This window comes from Pelmatolapia mariae, linkage group LG6, assembly GCF_036321145.2.
Source record: "Pelmatolapia mariae isolate MD_Pm_ZW linkage group LG6, Pm_UMD_F_2, whole genome shotgun sequence".
NCBI lineage: Eukaryota > Metazoa > Chordata > Actinopteri > Cichliformes > Cichlidae > Pelmatolapia > Pelmatolapia mariae.
In genome coordinates this window covers 24,598,754-24,619,563 of record NC_086232.1, presented here as the reverse complement: position 1 = coordinate 24,619,563, position 20,810 = coordinate 24,598,754, and the positions used below count along the sequence as shown (strand labels likewise).

The 20,810-nt window shown below is 39.5% G+C and overlaps 2 protein-coding genes across 3 annotated transcripts; one reads left to right on the top strand and one right to left on the bottom strand.

Moving 5' to 3' along the window:
• Nucleotides 1–1,590: 1,590 nt before the first annotated feature.
• smim14 (small integral membrane protein 14) lies at nucleotides 1,591–13,179 on the bottom strand. Of its 2 annotated transcripts, none has more exons than XM_063476307.1 (5): nucleotides 12,930–13,179; nucleotides 7,992–8,087; nucleotides 7,237–7,285; nucleotides 6,799–6,953; nucleotides 1,591–4,007 (listed from the first exon to the last, which is right to left on the bottom strand). In XM_063476307.1, exons 2-5 carry the CDS (start codon nucleotides 8,064–8,066, stop codon nucleotides 3,969–3,971), a joined length of 318 nt encoding a protein of 105 aa, XP_063332377.1. In that variant the 5' UTR covers nucleotides 8,067–8,087; nucleotides 12,930–13,179; the 3' UTR covers nucleotides 1,591–3,968. The 2 variants fall into 2 exon arrangements, with proteins under 2 accessions (XP_063332377.1, XP_063332376.1); XM_063476306.1 differs by lacking the exon at nucleotides 12,930–13,179 and adding an exon at nucleotides 10,602–10,761.
• Nucleotides 12,525–19,947, top strand: ube2kb (ubiquitin-conjugating enzyme E2Kb (UBC1 homolog, yeast)). Its single transcript, XM_063476305.1, has 7 exons — nucleotides 12,525–12,814; nucleotides 13,660–13,753; nucleotides 13,846–13,904; nucleotides 15,251–15,333; nucleotides 15,413–15,512; nucleotides 15,700–15,828; nucleotides 17,733–19,947. The coding sequence occupies exons 1-7, from the start codon at nucleotides 12,752–12,754 to the stop codon at nucleotides 17,805–17,807; spliced, it is 603 nt and encodes a 200-aa protein (XP_063332375.1). The 5' UTR covers nucleotides 12,525–12,751; the 3' UTR covers nucleotides 17,808–19,947.
• The last annotated feature ends 863 nt before the right edge of the window (nucleotides 19,948–20,810 follow it).

Sequence of the window (20,810 nt, the reverse complement as noted above, 5' to 3'; positions counted from 1 at the left end):
TTGATGGTAACCCAGGGAAACAGACGGACAGTTCCGTTTTAGCACTGCGCATGCTCAGAAGACTTAGGACAAGACTTGTTTCGGAAGGAATATGTTTGTTTATTTAATTATTAAAAAAGTCTAAACTATTGTGTTCAGTGCTTGAGTGACATGATTCATAGTTTTATAGTCCAAAGTTTATCTAAAAGTAGCAAGAAGGCTAATTAGAGATAGACTATTTAAAACCTTCCTGCCGTGTTCGGGTCAAATCTGACCGATTTACAAATGTAAAAACTCATAACTATTGTCTTTTACATCCGATTGCCTCGAGGCCTTGTGGCATCCTCCACACTATGCACTTGAACATCTAAAAGTGATGAGCACCTCTTTCGTTGAATTTTGAGTTTTTTAGGAAATTAATGGGAATCCACCCCTCACGCCCCTTTGGCCTCTGACCCCCTGAATGACCAAATGAAAGACCCACTTTTACGACCTATTGAACAACCCACTGAATGGCCAAGTGAATGACCACTGAACGACCCACTGACCCACCCACTGAACTGAATTTCTTGTTGAAAAATGTTTATGTTAATTTAAGAGTTCTTAAAACTGACTGGTCACTTGTGACCGGAACACTACAGTAAGGGGTGGGTGGGTTGCACACAACCATATAGCAAAAACACAATGAGGGAATTTTATGTCAAAAAATACTGTAACGTCGGAAGTTATCTACTTTATTTACCCAGTCTAGCCTCAAATTGATATTAATAAGGACCCGTATTTTTTTGTATAAGTGATTTAATTATCAAGAGGAGTAATCACATAAAACAGTGTTAAATTTCTTTTGAAAATACCTGAACTAAAGAGAGTCTAATCTTTAAGGATGACAAGCACATACAAATATGCAGTCCTGTGAAAAACTAAAGAATCACTTTTAGCAGCAATAACTGGAAGTAATGGTTTTCTATATGATTTAATCAGTCCCTCATATCATTGTGGAGAAATTTTGGCCCACTGTTTATTAGCTTGAGTCATTGAGGTTTTACGGGCATTTGTTTATTTCAGTCAGGTTGAGGTCTAGACTCTGACTGGGTCACTGCAACACCTTGATTCTTTTCGTTTTCAGCCATTCTGTTGTAGCTTTGATGCTGCAAATGGGATCATCGGCCTGTTGACGGACCACTTTTTAACCAAGCTTTAGCTGTCAGACAGATGGCCTCACATTTGACTCTAGGATACTTGTACTGAGGAGTTCATGGTGGACTCAAAGTGACTGCAAAGTGTCCAGCTCATCTGGTGGCAAAATAAGCCTAAATTTCCACCCCTCCTCTATAAGCCCTAATTTCAGAATTGTATTGTTTGATTATAAAAATCAAGATGCAACGTTTCACAGCAACAAATACATTAAGTGGCTGAGCAAGTAGAAGACCATCAGTGGTTTTGTTGAATACTCAAGACTCACCAACTACACCTGATAATCAAATGTTAAAATTGTGCTTCAGTACAGCACAGACTAAGTGTTACATTCTTACGCTGGCTGGAAGCATATATCAATTATAAATCTGATGAGAAGGAAATGTGCCAGCTTCACACAAAAACACAGCCAAGCAGTCAGACTTAAGTCTTTTTATTTTCTGTTTTGTTGTAGGAAAAGTGCATAGTTGAAGCCCTTTTACTCTTAAACAGTAACAGTGTAAATCGAGGTCTCCTGTGATGCCACCAATCATCTCAATAATCTCATGGCTTCCCCATTGATAACATACAATTGACCCAGCATTTTCAATCTTTCAGCTCTTCTCCGTGACCTCGCAGAACAACCCTAGAAAGCCATAGTACAACATAATTCAGAAGACTTTCGCTGATAATGAAGAGCAGCCAGATTCAGACGAGTGTTTAAAACTCCCTCCATGCATTCAACAAATACTCTTCCATTTTAGGATTAATGCATGTAATTTCTGGTATCACAGACACCCTGGGATATATCCCAAGGCTCATATACACTTTAATAACCACACACTATACAGATGTTCACAAAATACAGACAGACTCACTCAGCTGATGGTTCTGAAAATATGTGGGTTCAATGGTTCTGTTGCTTTGTGTGGGTCAAAACAACAGGAGGGAGCTATATATTTATTTATGGTAAGGCTCCAGTATTGGTAATGTTCCCAATTAAAATGTGGAAAATGAGAAATCATTCCCAAATAAAGTGAAGATAATAAAAGGACCCCTCAGTATTGCCATTTCAACACAAATAATTCGAAACTAAAAACTCACATTGGCACGTTTCATTAATTTCCACTGACCAACCGTGGTACAGAAGTTGTGAAGGAGAAACTTTGGATTGCGTTCATCTTTTAGAAAGCTTAATCTGTACATGAGACCTTCAAAAGGAATCAAAAAAGTGCTAATAATGTATTATTTTGGCTACTAGTACGACTTTCTTTTAAAGCACAATAATACACACAATCATCCTAACATATGATGATGATGATGATGATATGACTGCAGATCATTTCATTTTGTCAAATGAGGCTAAGCATCTCTGTATTACTGGAGGTGAATAATTGTTTTCTCTGGTGTGTGCATCAAATATTTTGCTCACATTTTACAGATCAACTTCAATTTTTTCCTTCAAACGTGCTGCTGCACCACCTTATTTAAAGGGACAGCCTTACAGTCAATATAGCAGAGCTGACTACCTGCTTCAGTCAGATGAGTATCTCACCGAGGCCTGAATGTAAACACACTAGACTTGCTCACTGCATTAAGAATCCTATGTTGTGTTACTGTAATGAGACTATAACCTTATCAAATAAATTCTGCAGGGTAAATATGAAACTAAAACATGATGCAAAATGTCATGGTTACTGGCACCGTATAGAGTTTTATCTTCATAATGTAAGAAGTGTGGAATGTTTGAGAGAGACTGAAGGACCCTCCACCCTTTATTATTTCAAGCACCGGAAAAACAATTTAACGACCCAACAGGAACTCTTTACTACTGCCCCCTCCCTTCTTCCCCGATTATGTGACACATTCCTTCATCATAGATTTGCATCTGAGTCTCTGCAGATCCGCAGGCATCACAGCTGGGATCAGGGACCAGCTCTGATGCCTGTGATTGCTCATTTAAGCAAATCCAACCGATATACATTTTTAAGCCACAGCTGTTTGGTAGTTGAGTGTGTACTTCTGCTATGAAAAGCCATGTGTCATACCAAGTTTTATATTTTTTATGTGATTGTGTTCAGCTATTATCACATTCCTCTGGATAAAATCTTTTGCGTTTGACTGTAAAATCTCAGTTTTCAGCCCGTACCTTGTTTTTTTAGTTTATAGTGAGTTTAAGTACGCAAAACAGATTAACCTTTAAACTGAGAAATGCAACTGTTTTTAAGAGGACATATTTTCCCCATGTGTGTCACATATATGCTTTTACATGGGTGGATGCTCATACTAAATACGGTCAAAGTTGCTCAGTTTTTTCTACTCTTCCTCCTTTGTGATGTCAGTGAGAGCAGTAATCCTTAATTGATATCAGGCTTGCAGCTCTGACTGTAAGCATAGAAGCTACACCCACCTTCATTTCAAATTCTGCGCATGGCAGCGAATAAGAATGAAATTGACTTAAAGAGGGAGGGGCTAACACCTCTCCAGCTAAGGAGCTGCACCAGGACAGGTATAACCTAAAAAAGGATAATTTCAAACTCTAAATCATGCAGTACTAATTGAGTAAAATAAGTTTTGGAGGTGGACATGAGCATAATAGGTCCCCTTTAAATATCATAGTTGTGCTGGCCTCGTTGATCAGTTGGACTCTAGTAATAAGAAATCAGAGACAAGTCTGTGACAGCATCAGACGAAGAAAAAAGAAAAAGATATGTGAGGGAAGGTTGACAGAAAGACAGATGGTGCTGTCCTGGTTGCAGCTACTGTGCAGCTCCAGTCAGAGGAGGTGTACATTTGCTGTTTGTCTGGCTCCACTGCTAGTCGATAGGTGGTGCTGGGGGCTCTCTTCCATCACTCTGCAAAAATAAAAAACCCAGAAATAAAAGAAATAAATAATAATTTATATATCTCAGATTTGGGTATAATTACATGAAAAAAGACAATGTTTTTAACCTTTTTTTTGGGTTTTGCCTCACAGATAGTGTGCAGGCTTGCAGCATTTCATTTCCCATCATTCTGGTACAAGTTAATCTTGGTTTAATCTTCCAAAGAACTCTTTTAGATGTTGTCTGCCAAAGTCTAATCTGACTTCCTTGTCCTTCAGAGTAACCAGTGGTTTGCACATAGTTTTGAATCCTCTGTATTTCCATTCTGGAAGACATCTTCGTCAAGGTCATTGTAGACGATGACAAGTCTACCTACTCGAGTGCTCTTGACTTGGTTAGATGATTTGAAGCTTTTTTTCTTAGCCAAGGAAAGGTTTCTGTCATCATCCATTTTACTTCATCTGTAGTCTTTCATGTATTTTGGCATTGCTGGGCTTGTCAGAGCATTTATTATTTTTAAGAATGTACCACACTGTTGACTTGGCCACTCTTAGAGCTAGGTTTATTTTGTTTTTTTGTTTTCCTGCACCTGTTGCAAATCCTTGTAAATAAGGGAGCAGCTGTAAGTGGCTTTTTGTAAATGTATTTTCAAAGCTCACTGGGATTTAAAAACTCATAGCATGGAATTACATGTCAAATCCAAAAAATGTCTATAAATATTTACTGATTTTTAAAGGCTTAAAAAGTGTCCCTTACAAAGGTTTGAACCACGATCCTTTGAGGAAAACTTCGCAGTGTTTGGAGCTGAAGTTTAAGCTAACACACATGGCCACATACCCCTCAATTTAGCCAACTTCAAATAAGCCGTTTCTGTACCTGTAGCTTTAAATGAAATGATGATCTGCACATGCCCACATGTCACAAGTAAACCTGCTATCATAAAAATTAAAAAAAAAATTACTGCATCCTGACCATTTACATTTCCTGTATTGCTAATAAAGCAGTTGGTTATGACAAGGCTGCACTTCACAACACAAAAGGCAACATGCAAACACACTGACACACACCCTCCTCCTAGTATTTCATAAGTAAGGTCTGAAGTTTCTCATTAGCCATATAAAGCTAATGGCGACAGTGGCATCAAGAACAAAAGTAATCCACCAAGTCTTGTAAATCAGCATATAGTCTTTTGAAGATTTAGCAGACCTTGCTGAGACATTTTAACATTAGAGATGGGACAAGACGCTATAGATAGTAAATACAAATGTTTGTGAGGCAGCTGCTCATTATAGTCACCTTTTGTAGACTCAAGAATAGCAGAAATGCTATTCTTTCCTCTTTTTAAAATAAAAATTAGATCATAGGAAAGACTTGCTGTTAGAGTTGAGCTTTGCAACTTTGAGGATTTTTGTAACATACACATAAAAGGATCTATGAGGAAAGGAGAAACCCCCAAAACCATAATAACCACAATGTCATAATATGTTGTCCTTAAAATAAAGCTCCAGTTTGGTCTGTGAAGGACATCACAGAATAAATATTAGGTTCCTGGTTTCTATTCAGGGAGAGAATTAGTCATCTTTGCAAATATTAACCTATCCGCTTTCAAATACAGCAACTGCGTTTTTTTGCATTGGGAAATAATGTTACTTGTCTAAAACTCAAATAATACACACAGTTATAAAAATCAACAGAGCTATGACAAAAACATTCCCAAGAATTACATTTATTATTACTATTAGTAATGTTTATTGACAGAAGTGAAAAGGACAGGAAAGCAGGCAGAGAGAAATTCAAAAATCAAAAGTTTAGTGGCAGAAAAACTTGTTTGGAGGTGACTTTATGTTAGTTTTACTCTGAGATTTTGGTTGGTTTTATGTTGCAGCCTTTTGTTATAAAAGACATGTGCCTTGTCAAAGAGGTATCAGGTTTGTCTAATCCCCTGACCTCATTACAAGAAAACCTTTTTTTATTTCAGATGACGCAGATTTTCCTCCGTGCTTCCCCACGTCTCTTATCGCAATGACTAAAGGTCCTTCTTCTGTGTTTTTAGGCTGATTGCTACATAAACATCTATGTTTTTTTTTTAAAACATAAGTTCATGCAGCAGCTGTTAGCCCTACTAACTCTGCAGTACAAACCAGATGTAAAACCTTTTTTGGTAATATTTTTACCACGAATTTCTTTTAATAATAAGCAGAATACAGCGTATTAACAACCAAATTGGCTTTTCTATTTAATCATCTGTGATGATAGCGCTCTTTCATTCATAGCAAAGAGACTTTGCATTATTAGATTCAAGGAAATATGTTTCCCTGATAAAACACCTTCCTTTTTATTTAATGTGCACGTGGTATCTGGACTGTTCAGGTGGAGGCAAAAGGAAAAAAAAAAGGAAAAAAAACCAAACCTGCAGTACTGTGCAAAAGTCTTGAGCCACACCTGATGTCTTTTTATTTTGTTTTCAAAGAGTCAGACTTTGCAGGTACTTAATGCAAGGGATTAACTAGTTTTGTGCATACACATAACAGGTAACTTAGCAAAGACCTTTGTCACTTTGTCTTTTGCAAAAACATTTCCCCATTTCTTTAGTTGAATCTATACAAAATGCAAAAGATAACATGTCAGGAAGTGTCAGGCCTAAAACACATCTCCAGCAGATGAACATCATCTCAAAGTCTTGTCCTGCACCTGCTGCACCTTTCTAATTTTCCTAGCAAATATAAAGAAATGAGTGGCGGTTCAAGACTTTTGCACATTACTGTACGTCTTTACGTTTCAGATATATTTGTTATGTAAAATGAGTGTGATCTGCACTCACATTGCGGGGTCCACTGGGCTTGCCAGAATGATGGGTTCCCCTGAGACTGGATGGGCGCAGCAAAAACAGGACCAGAGCTAACACCGCCCATCCCATCAGAACCATGGGGAGGGTCAGGTCACCTCCCCCGCCCACTGACCCACTGGGACCTGGCACTGAAGGAAAAAAAAAAAAAAAAAAAATTTACACACACACACACACACACACACATATATATATATATATATATATATATATATATATATATATATATATATATATATATATATATATATATATATATATATATATATATATATATATATATATATATATATATATATATATATATATACACACACACATACACACACTTCTTATTCAGACACACATTTGAGTCCTATCGTGCGTTCAAACACTTACAAAATGTGAGCTACACTGAGAGAAGTTCATACATACGTTCCTGAGGGCACTCTGTGTCTGTGCAGTAGGACTGAGATTGCCTCAGCTGGAAGAAAATTACAGAAGAACAAAATGATTTACTCTTTGCCCTCAAACTGGGAGGAAACGACACTGCCTACTAACTTTGATTCATTAACCAGCAGAGATATTGTGGTTTGGAGTGTTACAAAGCCACCATCTGAGCTCTACCTGGTTCCTGAGATAAACACTATAGCTATGACGAAGAATTATTTAAACATCTGAACAACATCCTTTAACACTGTAAGCAAATCAGATGGCCCAGTGTGTATCCAGCTCTCTGCCATGTAGGTTACACCTGTGCACGAAATGTAAATTAGGTCAACTGTAAGCTGACATACAGTAACTATGAACTGTGTCCTTCATGAAACTGGGAAACTCACAACAATAAATGTTATACTTTGAAATAAGAAGAGCCAAAGTATATTTCCAAGCACAATACAAGCCTGAGGGCAATAAAACTGTCTTTGCATGGCAGAGCAGACAGGCTCTCAAGACAAACACTGAGCAGGAACCAGGATGTAGCTTTGCATTTCCTTCTCCCCACATCTCTTTAAGGCTTGAATTTACTTGCAAGTTGATCTTCGTTTCCTTTTTTTTTTTTTTTTTTTTAACTTCAGCTGATGATGTTATCACTTCACACCACATACTTTGAATATTTTGGCATGTCTACACGCCGTCTCTTCAACTTAAATTAGAGGCGATTTAGAAAACCTCCAAGCTGTGTCGCTTACCAAATTGATGAGGCGCCTCATTGCGTACTCCTGGGTGCAGATGCACTCACAAGGGTCAAAGCCTCCCTCCGCCATTCCTCACCAGACAGTATCCACCTGAAGAGAAGTACAGCATGTAACTAGGACGTACATGAACAACTGAAAGAAACCTAACACTCCCTCTCGTCACTGCTTCGCTCTATTGTTGTTCTACAAGCGCACACTGATTAGGGGGAGGAGACTGTTTAGGTAAGGAGACTCAGCATAGAGTGCTGGCGTTTCGTTTTGCTGCATGTCAGCAACAGTGAAAAGTTCATTTCGGTTTTCTAGCTTTTGCTGGGAATACCAACAAATCCCCATATTCCGCCAATCTCACAGTTTCATCGCAGTAACCTTGAAAGAGAAAATAAACTTTAACTGTGGAATGTTGAGCCTCTATTTAAAATAGCCTTCACCTTTATCACTCTATGAAGCCCTTTATGAAACACCATGTTGGATCATTCAGAGCTGATTTCTGCACTCTCAGTGTATTAGCATGTTTTGTATGAACATACTTTTTTTAAAAGACGAATCCATATGACACAAACTAGCAGTCCAACTATGAGCTTAGAGCCTGCTAATAAAGTGGCTCATACTAGCAAGAACTTGGATGATTGCAGTTATTATGAGTGACAAAGGAAGATGAGCTATTACTAGCTTGGATAAAGCATTGATGGAGTAAGATCAAGCTGGTTAATGCTGACAATGATGGAGGTGAAACACACACAGACAATGGTTCAAAATAAAAAAAAAACAAACAAAACAACCACAAACACAAACACACAGATGTCTGCTACAGGTGTCTAATCGTGGTTATCAAACCCATAACAAACCCCAGATGAACTTCTAAAGCTCATAACAATACTGAAATACATTCATTTCCACTTTCTTAGGTACACCTTGCCAGTACTTTGTTGGGCTCATTACATTACCAGCAGCCTCAACAATTCAGGCTGCTGAACCATCATCTTATATGAAACCTGAAGATCCATACTTTCAGGCTGTTTACGGCAAATTCTGACTCTATCATCTAAATGTCACTGCACAAATTGAGACTGGTCAGACCAGACAACATTTTTCCAATCTTCAGTTGTCAATTTTAATGAGCCCATGTGAACGGTAACCTTCCTATTTCTAACATGAGTAGCACCAGGTGTGGTCTTCTGCTGCTGTAGCCCATTTGCTTCAAGGTTCAATGTGGCAGCTCAATTACTGCCCACGGAGTCACAGAGGTTATAACAGAGAGCACAGAGTTTATTTTGCGCTGATAATAAATCTGCAGTGTAATTGCTGGATCCATTTTTACACTGAGTATTGATTGATTATAAAAGCGCTCATATTAAGTATAAAAAAACTGCAAAGTATAACCTAACTGAGGCTTCTGCAAATGGATTTGCGCTGCTATGACCTCTGATAAAATCTCAGAGTTTGTTGAAGTAAACCGGCCAGTGACCAGGTTGGGTTCACACAGTGTTACCCCTGGACACTGGCTCAGAGTTGAAGTTAACGCTCTCTCTGGAACAGAAAACCCAGAGTTTCCCCTCAACTCAGGATTAACAAACTCAGAGTTTTTAAATTAAACCTCATCCTGGAATAGGACCCAGCAGTTACCGAAACACAGCCCATCTGGCACCAACTTTCACGCTGTGTTCAAAGTCACTTAAATCCCCTTTCTTCCATGAACCTCAGGAGTTCTTCTCGACCTTATCTGCACGCCTAAATGCACTGAATACCTGTGATGGGATTGACTGATTTTACTGGCTGACATTTCTTTCAAGATTATATCTTCTTATAATTTTAAAAAACAAACAAAAAAACAACAACAACAAAAAACAAAACAGCGACCAACATATATACAGTGATTAGGATATTTTCAACCACTTATTTTATTTTCATGTATTTCTTGCTATGCATCCACCAGCACACAATAGACATCCGAATTATCTGTCTACACCACAAAGAAACAAAATAAAAAAATAAAAAGCCAAACATGTTTACCTAAGACTGCCTACACCCAGCGGCCAGTGATGCACACCTGGCTAAAACTCACAGCCTTCAGCCAAAGATTGTGTAATAAATTAGAGGGCTGTTGGGTGAACTTTATGGGCATTCTAAAGGTTTCATTTGATGGTGCTGTTAAATTTCTATTGGCTTATAGCTAGCTTTTTTCTCCACCCCACTGTCGTCAATGACAGCAAACTAAACAACACAGATATGTGAAGCAACGTAGTGCAACAACACCACAAACAACCTGAATCAACACAGCTAAAGCCGAACACCGTAATCTGTCACTGCGCGGCTTTCCGATTAAGACTGCAGGAGGTTTAACATCAGACATACACAGGTTGCAGTATGATCCACGGGTGACTGCCTGCACTTTTGCGGAAGTCAGCTAAAACGAGGTCAAAGACATCTACGGTTACTTCCCTGTAGTTTTAAAATTACGTGATTTAGCCTAACGTTTACACTAGCTTCTTGCTAACCCCGCCAGCCAAGCCAGAGGAAACTCACACCCATTTCCCCCCCCCCTTCCCTTGTCTTTTGATTGTTATTAACTGAACAAAGACATGAGAGCAAAAAACAGCGACTTACTGGAGCTGCGTGATGTTAAGAAAACGATCACTGTCTCTCAGGGGCCCGAGCTGCACCGCTGCTCTACACAGAGACCATCAAACTGCAGACACATCAAACCACCGTCTGTGTTTTGTTTAATACACGTGAGCCAGCGGCTATCCTTCATCCGGGACCTCGGGAGTGGGGCGGCTCCCCGGTGGCTCTGCTCTGTGTTCAGCCAAATAGCTGTCCTGCTTATTGGTCTGAAAGTCTGATGGGCGGGCACTTTGAGCCAATCACAACAAGCAACGATCACTTTTTCTGGATAGTAAACAAACAGTCCAGCTGCCTGTCAGCTTACAGAGGCCCATGAACCTACAACATCTGTGCAGTTGTGTAACCAAATACATGGTGGTGGATTCGACTTGAATACTTTTCATTACTTAAAGTTTTCATTAGTTAAAGTATTTAATTTTTATGCTGCTATATAAATGTTATTCTTTTAAATAAGGAAAGCAAAGAGATACCTTTCTGTAGCACAACACATACTTTAACTTTGAATCTGGGCTTTTATTTATTTATTATATAACTTATTGGTTTTATTTTGTAACTGTGGGAGTGGAAGTTAATCTATCACCATTCCCAAATAAGCTTATAAGACACCAATACTTAGAAATAAGAGCCAGAGAAGCACCAACCTGTTGTATTTTCCAAGTTTTAGAAACATTACAAGCTCAGTTACACACACACCCTTAACCTCCCCCCCCCAAACAAACAGTGCAATCTGTCATTGCACCAAAACATTTTTAAAAAAGACATCTCATTGAATATATGTGGATGTTATTATTAATATTATTATCAATATAAAAAAATATGAGAGGTTCTTTACCTTACTTTCATCTGTTACCAACTTGGAATATATTCACTTCTGTGAATGAAACAAAAGTTTATTCTAGTGACTATAAAGATGCATCTGTAAGAGATGGAAGCAACTCCTTTTCTTTCATCTGGTCCCTTTAGGGTTCGCCACAATGGATCATCTGCCTCCATCTCACCCTGTCCCTAGTATCCATCTCTGTCACACAAACCTTCTGCATGTCCTCCTCCATTATACCCATTAACCTCCTCTGCGGGCCTTCTTTTTCCCTACTGGCTGGCAGCTCCATTTTCAACATCCTTTGCCCAATACATTTCCTTTCCTCCTCTGTGCATGCCCATATCATCTCAGCCTTGTCTCTACAACTTTATCTCCAAACTGCTCAACCTGAGCTGTCCCTCTAATGTACTGATTTCTATCCCTGTCCATGCTGGTCAATCCCAATGAAAACCTGAGAATCTTCAGCTCTGTCACCTCCTGCTCAGCCTTCTGTCTTTTTGTCAGTTTTGACATCTCCAAACATATCATCTTATAAACCTCCCCTTCACTCTTGCATCCTTCTGTCTCAAATCACCCCTCATAACATGCCCCCACCCCCTCCATCCGCTCTCTTCTTCACCTCCAAGAGATGAAAGCAACTGAAATGCCATTCATGTTACAAACCACAAAGGTATGAATGCAGCTGAAAAGTTTTAAGTTTAAGCTGAAGAACTGTAGATGAAGAGTGTGTGCACTCTACACAGACAGCTGCCTGCGCCAGTTATCACAAGATACTTAGGGAGTGACAGAAGCTGCAATGTGACTGTTAATAGCATATATGGCTTTTAACATATATGCAGAACATTACATATATATACACAGAGATACTGACCACCATATAGATAAAATGTGAGTAAGAAAGAGTTCTCATTCCAGTAAGAACATCCCTCACAATCAGATGGAAACCATGACAGAAATACCCTGAAGGGAAGTTACAAAAGAGCATGAACCCAGGCTGGCTGTCACCAGAGCTCATTAATGAAAGTTCTAGTGTGTGCTCCATGCAGCTGCTCTCTATGTGTGTGTATGTTCTGGACGGACTGACGCTGAGCGCAGGCAGGCGGACTGCGAGCTCTCTCTGAGCTGGAAAGAAGCGCTATACACGGTGAAAGTGAAAGGAGCTCCGTAAGTGTGGAAAGCACCGAACAGGCGGCCTCCCCCCCTCACACACACACACACACACACACACACAAACAAACAAACAACACAGGGAGACGGGCCACGGGTGTAGCTTGAAGGCAGCAGCGGCGGCAGCAGCTCAGCAGACACAGCCATGGCCAACATTGCGGTCCAAAGGATCAAACGGGAGTTCAAAGAAGTTCTCAAAAGCGAAGAGGTGCGGTAACGCTACCGGCTTATTTTCACTTCTACTCAGCTCTTTCTTTAAAATTGTGTCAGCTCTGTTAAAATATACGCTACCGGCAGCCGTTATTGTGACCAAATAGATTTACCTTAGTCAGGTTTGGGTCCTCTGTTGCAGCAGGTCAGGCCCAAACAGGAGAACTTTAGCTAGCCTTAGCTTCAAATAAGCGTCCAGGCGAACCTCCCTTGTTATGTCAGGTGGGTGTGTTCAGGAAACACCGGGGATTCAGCTCTCTCAACTGACAGGCCCTGAATGCCTAACAAACAACGTCGCACACCTTTGTTTTAATTACACAAGTCAAATAAACCTAGAGTGTGTGGCCTGTTAGCGCCTCAGGCAGGGCACCGCAGCTGTTTAGCAGCGTAAATGAGTTAGCGGCAGTTAGCAAGGCTTGCTAACGTTAACGTTATTTTGACATGTATCCACAGTTAGCATTAGCAGCCGTGATGTTTTGCTGCAACGTTCAACAAACTTATCAGGCGTTAATCAGCTGTTTGTTAACAGTCTGGATACATCGCGTTTATTTAAAAGGTATATGCTGTCATATCACCCCCTGCCCAAGCCCTGTTAATACTGTTTTATAGTTTTGTAACTTTGGTGCTAACCTGAATTGTCCTAGCGTTTCCTCTGGGAGTGGGGCTCAAACTGGTTTTTAATGTTAACACAAAATGACACTAGCCGTGCCTTTTCTAACAACCATCTTGCCAGGGACTTCTTGTTTTCAATTTGATGTGAACACGTGAAGACACGAGCTGAGTAACTCCTTTTTCTTTCTTTCTTTCTTTCTATTCTTTTTTTGCATTTGTTCCAACCTACAGACGAGTAAAAACCAGATTAAAGTAGATTTGGTGGACGAGAACTTCACAGAGCTGAGGGGTGAGATAGCAGGGCCTCCAGACACACCATATGAAGGTACTGTAATATTGGAAATGATGGCCAAGATATGTGATACTCATCATGTGGTCTGATATACTAACGCATGTCTGCTTTTCTCTCTTTCCTAGGTGGCAGATATCAGCTTGAAATAAAAATCCCAGAAACCTATCCTTTTAACCCACCAAAGGTATTTGCTTTAGTGTCTTTCATCCTCTGCTTCTCTTCCTTGTTCAGTTATTTTGAAAACATGTACACTTTTGTTATAGCTGGTAAAACCGGTTGTCACTAATTGCCACTGCTCATGCCTAAGTGACCCTGTGCATGGTACCCAACTCTAAAAACAGCTCCCAGTGCTACAGTTCAAATCACTTTTAATTATGTAGCACCCATGTTTCTACGATAATAGAAACATCAATCCCCTGTGAACAAGCACTTGGCAACAGTGGGAAGGAAAAACTCCCATATAGCAACAAGAAATCTCCTACAGAACCAGGCTCAGGGAGGGGGCAGCCATCTGCCACAACCAGTTGGGGATGAGAGGAAAGCGAAAAAAGCAGAGACAGATGGGACAAAAGGCAAACTAAAGGAGAGCGAACCAGAGCTTAATGATTAAATACAGTGAATAAAAACAGGTAGAGTAAGGAGATAAATGATGAGCAAAACATTCAGTGCATCATGGGAAACCCTGCAGCAGTCAGAGCTTGTAGCAGCATAACAAATGGAGGGTTCAGGGTTATCTGATCCAGCCCTGACTATATGCTTGATCAAAATGTAAAATTTTAATTTTATTTTTAAAAGTAAAGATGGTGTCTGCCTCCCAAATCCAAAATGTGAGCTGGTTCACAGAAGAGGGGCGTGAAAGCTGAAGCCTCTGCCTCCCATTCTACTTTTAGAAGCTTTAGGAACCACAAGTACGCAGTCCAAGAACGATATGCAATAGAAGTATAGTGTATAGTAATATGAGGTCTTTAGGATATCATGGGGCCTGATTATTCAAGATTTTCTCTAACAGAGAACAGCATAACGTGACTTGTTAAGCCTTTTCAGGTTTCTGGTCACTATTAGCTTGCATGTTAAAAACAAAAGAGAAAGTGTAATACTGATAATAGTGAAAATAAACATTTATTGTGTCCCTCCTGTAACCAAATGAATCTTGTAAACATACCCTCAACACAGCGGTGGTAAGAAATCAATCTTTCCCTGAAATGATGTCACCAAATAACCTGTTAGGTAACAGTTTACGGATTTAAACTACTTGCGTTTGGCTTATACAGTAAGTTAAATGCTTAACACATCAAGTTAATTTGTCACTTAGATGTAAAATGCAGTGGTGCCATAAACCATAACAGCTGGCTCATTAATTTGCAGTATTTCCCTCGCAATGACTTGCAATGCATCAACACATGGTAAAATGACAGCTACTGTAGTGTAGCCTGGATGCTGACATATCTGTTGTAAGAAACTGTAAATATTTCTTCTTTCTGTCACCTCACGTTCTTCTCTAGATAACGCTTCCTCATCTGTATGTCCTAGGTGCGCTTCATCACTAAGATCTGGCATCCTAATATCAGTTCTGTGACAGGAGCAATATGCCTGGACATTTTAAAAGACCAGTGGTAAGTGCAAAGTATCTGAACTGTTCTCAGTGTGCCTGTGTGCTCCATCCACTTAACCTGCCCTCTCACCCTCTCTCAGGGCAGCTGCTATGACCTTGAGGACAGTGCTGTTATCTCTACAGGCTCTCCTCGCTGCAGCAGAACCAGACGATCCACAGGATGCAGTAGTAGCAAACCAGGTGGGAAGGACTTAATGCACGACTCGGATTTTGTCTGCTTATAATCGGATATAAAAGTCCCAAATTATATTTGGGTAACTGTACGTGTCTCGGTACCTGGTGTGAACTTGTGTCTAAAATAAAATCAGCCATATTTGCTAATTAATTTTGTGATGTTGCTCACAGATGTGTCTTTCTGAATCCTCAGTATAAGCAGAACCCAGAAATGTTCAAACAGACTGCGAGGCTTTGGTCTCACGTCTACGCGGGCGCTCCTGTCTCCAGTCCTGACTATACACGTAAAATAGACAAACTCTGTGCCATGGGCTTCGATAAGGTCAGAACCCCTTTGTTTTTGTTGTGCCCTCACATTTATAGGTAAAATTTAGTTACACTCTATCAGCCAGTTTCCCAAACATTAATTGTCCCTTGTTTTAGACTAAGGGAAAAATTCACTGAAGCTCTCCGTTAAAAAAGTAAATAATGATAAAATAGTTTTTAGTCTAAGACTAGGCTTAATCGCTGTCTGGGAAACTGAGCTGATATTTAACATAATAACATCATATTTTAAGAAACATGCTTATTTTCAGCTTGATGGCAGCAACATGCTTTAGAGACATGTAGAAAGAGCGATGCTCATCACTGTTGCACCACATCTTCTTTCAACAGCATTTTGTGCTTGTGAAACAAAGAGAAGTGCTTTTGTTTTGAAAGCTGTTTCTTCATTCTTTCCTGATAAGAGACATCAGCTGCCTCAGTTTGAGCCCTTCTACCTTTTTCTTTTCTCATCGGATAATGAAATGCCCAAATTCTTTGAAGTTTTACCCTCCCACACCCTTTATTCACTTCCTGAAGACTTGTTCCATCTCTGGCGCCATGTTTTTACCCAATGACAAAAACTAAATATTTTGTAATGAACAGTGAGATGTGGCGTGTCGAACTCATACCATGACGAGCCATCTGTCATGCATCTGTTCGATTACAATTCACAAGAATCACTACTCTTGCTGCAATTTTGGTCAGATTTAAACCAACTGGCACACAACGATCGCCTACACATTACAGTAACCTGTGAACTGTGATGGATCGAGCGCTGCATGAGATTCATCGGTGTTCTGGTTTGTTGCTGGCATTATATTCAATACGGTCATTATACACAATAATATATGTGTATAATGTAATTTTTTTGGAGGGGGGGTGATTTGAAGTTGGATGGTGATGTAATACTTTTTACATGATTTTTACCCCTCAGCTGTAAAAGGCTGATGGAATATTGACATCACCCTGCAGGGCAGCCGGGCAGGCAACGTGAATACCTAAATTTGTGAATGTGATAACTCGAGAATGAGGCAGCGTGTCCCCTAAAAATCTCGGAGAAGTTTGAATCTCAGAGACCTCAATGTCAAAGTCAGAGGTCAAGTTTTCTGAAAATCTTGTGAATACGATAAGTTGAGAACAAGGCAACATAGGATTTTAAAATTGATAGCATAGATGTGTCTGCTAGGAGGCTATTGGGTAGCATTGGTGGTAGCCAGAATTTTATTATCATTATTATTTTTTAATAGTCTTTATTTAAACCAGAACTTTTTACAGGTACAGAAGTAAGAAATGAATGGGGCATGATATACAGTGCTGATAAGCTGGAAACATCAGGTTAGAACTTATCTTTACATAGTTTATTCTAATTTTTGTCGGCCTTATTTCTCAGCTCATAGGTTTTTGGTTTTTTTCACTCTGTAAAGTTCTTCAGCAGTGCATATGGTTTAATGTTGGGGGCTCACTTTTCAACCATTTCCTCCTGATGGCCTTCTTACCTGCCAGAATTAAGGCTTTTAAAAAAGCAGATTTCTTCCTTTTTTATGTCTGTGGATCTTTTTTTCTTTACTTTATAGTTCAGAATAGTCTCTAGTGTATAAATAACTTTCTCAAAATGGCTGGAGCCTTGTAAATTTTGGCCTTGCAAGGTGGATTACACAAAACACACACAAGTATTCATTTGTGTTCGTGAGCATGTGTTGTGTATGCACCAATGCGTTATTGAATTTATTATTATGCAGTAAGCATATGCAAACATTTACATTTCCACAGTACTTTGTGACAGACAAACAGTATATTTAGCTATCTCTCCAGTGGGTTTCTTGTCTCGTGGATGGACTCCAGCTGCAGGTGGTGGTTCTTTGTGAGATCTGTGAATTTTCAAATGAGAATCATTTTTCAACTTTTCTTCCTCCTTTTATACAGAATGCAGTAATAGCGGCCTTGTCTTCAAAATCGTGGGACGTGGAAACGGCGACAGAGCTGCTCCTAAGCAACTGAAGCCAGGTGTGAGGATCCAAAAACCCTTCATCACAGTGTCAGCTCCTCCACCACTGCCTTTTGTTACACAGAAAACAAACACCCCATCCACCATGGCAGTCTGAGCCTTCTTTTATTACCAGTTTGTTTGCTACTAAGTCAACACCAGTAGCGCTGCATTTGCCAATATGCACAGCACCCCGTTGCCTGCCGAGTCTTTACTCCCACCAACCCAATATGTGTATTTCAGTATTAAGCCCTCCCACCCTTAAAAAATAAAAAATCCACCCATGCATCCAGTCTTCCATGCCCTTTAAACACATTATTTTTTTCCCCCACAAATTTCGTTAAAGTTGTAAAGGATCGAACAGCTGCTGTAATCAGGTGGATTTTCCAGGGTAAAATGTAAGGAAAGGAAAGCCTGCTGACTGCTTCTACACTACATTACCGTTTAATTCCTTCGGCAGCCAGTTGGACCGTGTGTGTTTCTCTGCTACAGACTTTTAGTACTGTAAAGAAAAAAAAAAAGTCTTGCTGGATTAAATTTACTTGACTGGATAGTGCTGTGCATGAGCAGTGTAATGTTTTTTTTTTCTCCTGAACAATCTTTCATTGATGCCTCAATCCACTACAGAAGTTTGGATGTACAGGTTTTATTTTCTGTATGTAGACTTAGAACAAAATCACACACACACACCTGCCAACATCTGCACACATGCACAGAAGAAAAATCTGTAAATAGATCTGTGTAAATTTGAAAATACAGTGGGGATGCACTTTTTTTTTTTCTTACATGGCATTGTAAAACAGATTATTTTAAATATAAACTATGCCTAGTTTACAATTGTAAGGAGATAAATGTTTTCATGCTTTTGTGATCCATGAGAAGTCCCTCTGAATGTATTTTGTTTTTTAAAGGGTGGCACAGCCAAAATCCTGGCCCTCATGGCACAGGAGCTAACAGCCAGCTCAGCCACTTTTTCTGCAATCATCTACAGTCCAACTTTTTTTTTTTTTTTTTTGTGCACGTGTTTATTGTCCTTTCATGTTGTTGCCTTTATTTTGATTTGGCCAGACGATGCGGTGGGTGTTTGTTTGGTTTAACATCCCTCTCCTACACTCTTGGATCTCACAGGACTCATTCTATATAATCAGAGACATCTGGAACTTCTGATGGGGAAAGCCACCAAGCACCACCCAGTTTGGCGTTACACCGGTAGGGAACCAAAGCCCTACCGAACACGTTGATGGAAAGCGAATGGAATTTTTTTTCGGACATTTGAGAGGAAGATTCTGATGAGTGACATTAAGGATTTGGGTTTGCAGTGCTGTTTTATTTTTTAGCCATACGCACATCCTCGGCCACAGATTGAGGATCTGCTCATTAACATAACCAATAGGAGGCGGCGCTGTACACTTTATTGCTGATCCAGTCAATCAAAGGCTTTGGCCATATATACAGGTATATAGGGGATGTCCTATATTCCCGAACATGCTTTACTACACAGCCAAATAAAACACTCACTGAGGTCGTCTTTGAACTATGTCTTCTAGGTAGTAAAAGAGGCTGGAACTCCTCTGTTATTCTATGAAGTGATATAGCAGACCTGGGAAGTGTTTTCACATATTTTTGATTTTGAGGTACATGGACTGTAAAAACATGCTTGGCATATAGAGAAAGGGTGTGGATGCATCCTCACACAAGGGGCCGTTCTGTTTTTAATAAAGGAATTATTTTGCTTAACCTCCAGTTCAGTCCCTACCAGCACAGCAGTGTATTACACTGCAACATGGAGTTAATGTGCAGCAGTCTCTGCTCACAGTGGGGGGAAAAAAAAAAGGAAGTTCATAGGCAGGCAGAATGCACACGCCATCTCCCTTACTTGTAAATAGCTGGGTTTGGTTCTTAATAAAGAGCCATCTTATCACTAGAGTGCACCATTGATGGCTGGATTGAATATTTTCTAAGAAAAAGACAAAAACGGACACCCTCCTCCCCCGTCTTCCTCATGATGTACAATATTGCACGATTACAAGCATAGAAAAGGGCCTGTTGCATCTCCGTTTCTCCATTTGGGTTGAGACTTATTTTTTTCCTTGTTCTCGGAAGCAAGCATCCGCAGTATAAAAAGCATGGTTATTTATTGTGACAGTGTCATGTTTCTTTGAATAAAAAAAAAAAAAAAAAGTGGAAAAATCACCCGTGTTTTTGAAATCTGCACTTCCAAAACACAGGCATCGAGACAAACGCACTGCACCATAACATCTAAAAGCATTTATTTTTTTTTCTTTTTGGAAAAAATTAAATATGATCATGAGTATAGGCATACTTAGTCCCCGTCATCAACACAACCCACATGGCATCCACTCACTCGATGCTTAAAAATCAGGAATAACCCAACAGAAAACTGACAAAAGTACAAAAAATATTCAATCATAAAAGATGAACAAAAACCTGAACACATACTTGGATAGTTATATATCATTTATGCAATCCAAAGTGAAGTACTTCAGAAGTAAAAAAAGAAAAAACAAAACAAAAGTCATTAAAACCCAGCTCATTTTCAGAGCCTCTGACATGTCCAGGGCACGAGGCAGCGAGCAGAGCTGGGAGCACAGTATCCAGAAATGCTTGACTGCTTAATTTTGTCCATTTACACGCACTGGAAATAAATCAAAAGGCCTTTAAAAGCATTACTGGTGTCACTTGAGAAGCCATCGCAAGTTTCTAACTGGCCTTGTGATGCTATAAACAAGCAAAAGCACCTAAACATACCAAAGTTAGAAACCTAAACTTACCAAAGTGTATAAAATTTTGGTGCCGGTACATCTGTTAAACGCATCAGGTGTTCCCATATTTAAGCCAACTGCTGCAAAGATTTTAACTGTTTTCACTTAGATATTCAAAAAGTTTTCAGTGGAAAGTTACACAGGCATATTTACAAAATATAACTGTGTAAAAAAAACCCGATGAGAAAAAAAATATATAATTAAAAAAAAAAATACTGTGCAACACAGACACAA

Bases quoted from the DNA above. Each gene is read 5' to 3' on its own strand.
- smim14 (XM_063476307.1), bottom strand. From the start codon at position 8,066: ATGGCGGAGGGAGGCTTTGACCCTTGTGAGTGCATCTGCACCCAGGAG. The intron at 7,286-7,991 runs GTAAGCGACACA...ATTTTCTTCCAG, and splicing joins TGAGGCGCCTCATCAATTTG to CTGAGGCAATCTCAGTCCTA. The intron at 6,954-7,236 runs GTATGTATGAAC...TTTTTCCTTCAG, and splicing joins CACAGAGTGCCCTCAGGAAC to TGCCAGGTCCCAGTGGGTCA.
- ube2kb (XM_063476305.1), top strand. From the start codon at position 12,752: ATGGCCAACATTGCGGTCCAAAGGATCAAACGGGAGTTCAAAGAAGTT. The intron at 12,815-13,659 runs GTGCGGTAACGC...TCCAACCTACAG, and splicing joins AAGTTCTCAAAAGCGAAGAG to ACGAGTAAAAACCAGATTAA. The intron at 15,829-17,732 runs GTCAGAACCCCT...CCTTTTATACAG, and splicing joins GTGCCATGGGCTTCGATAAG to AATGCAGTAATAGCGGCCTT.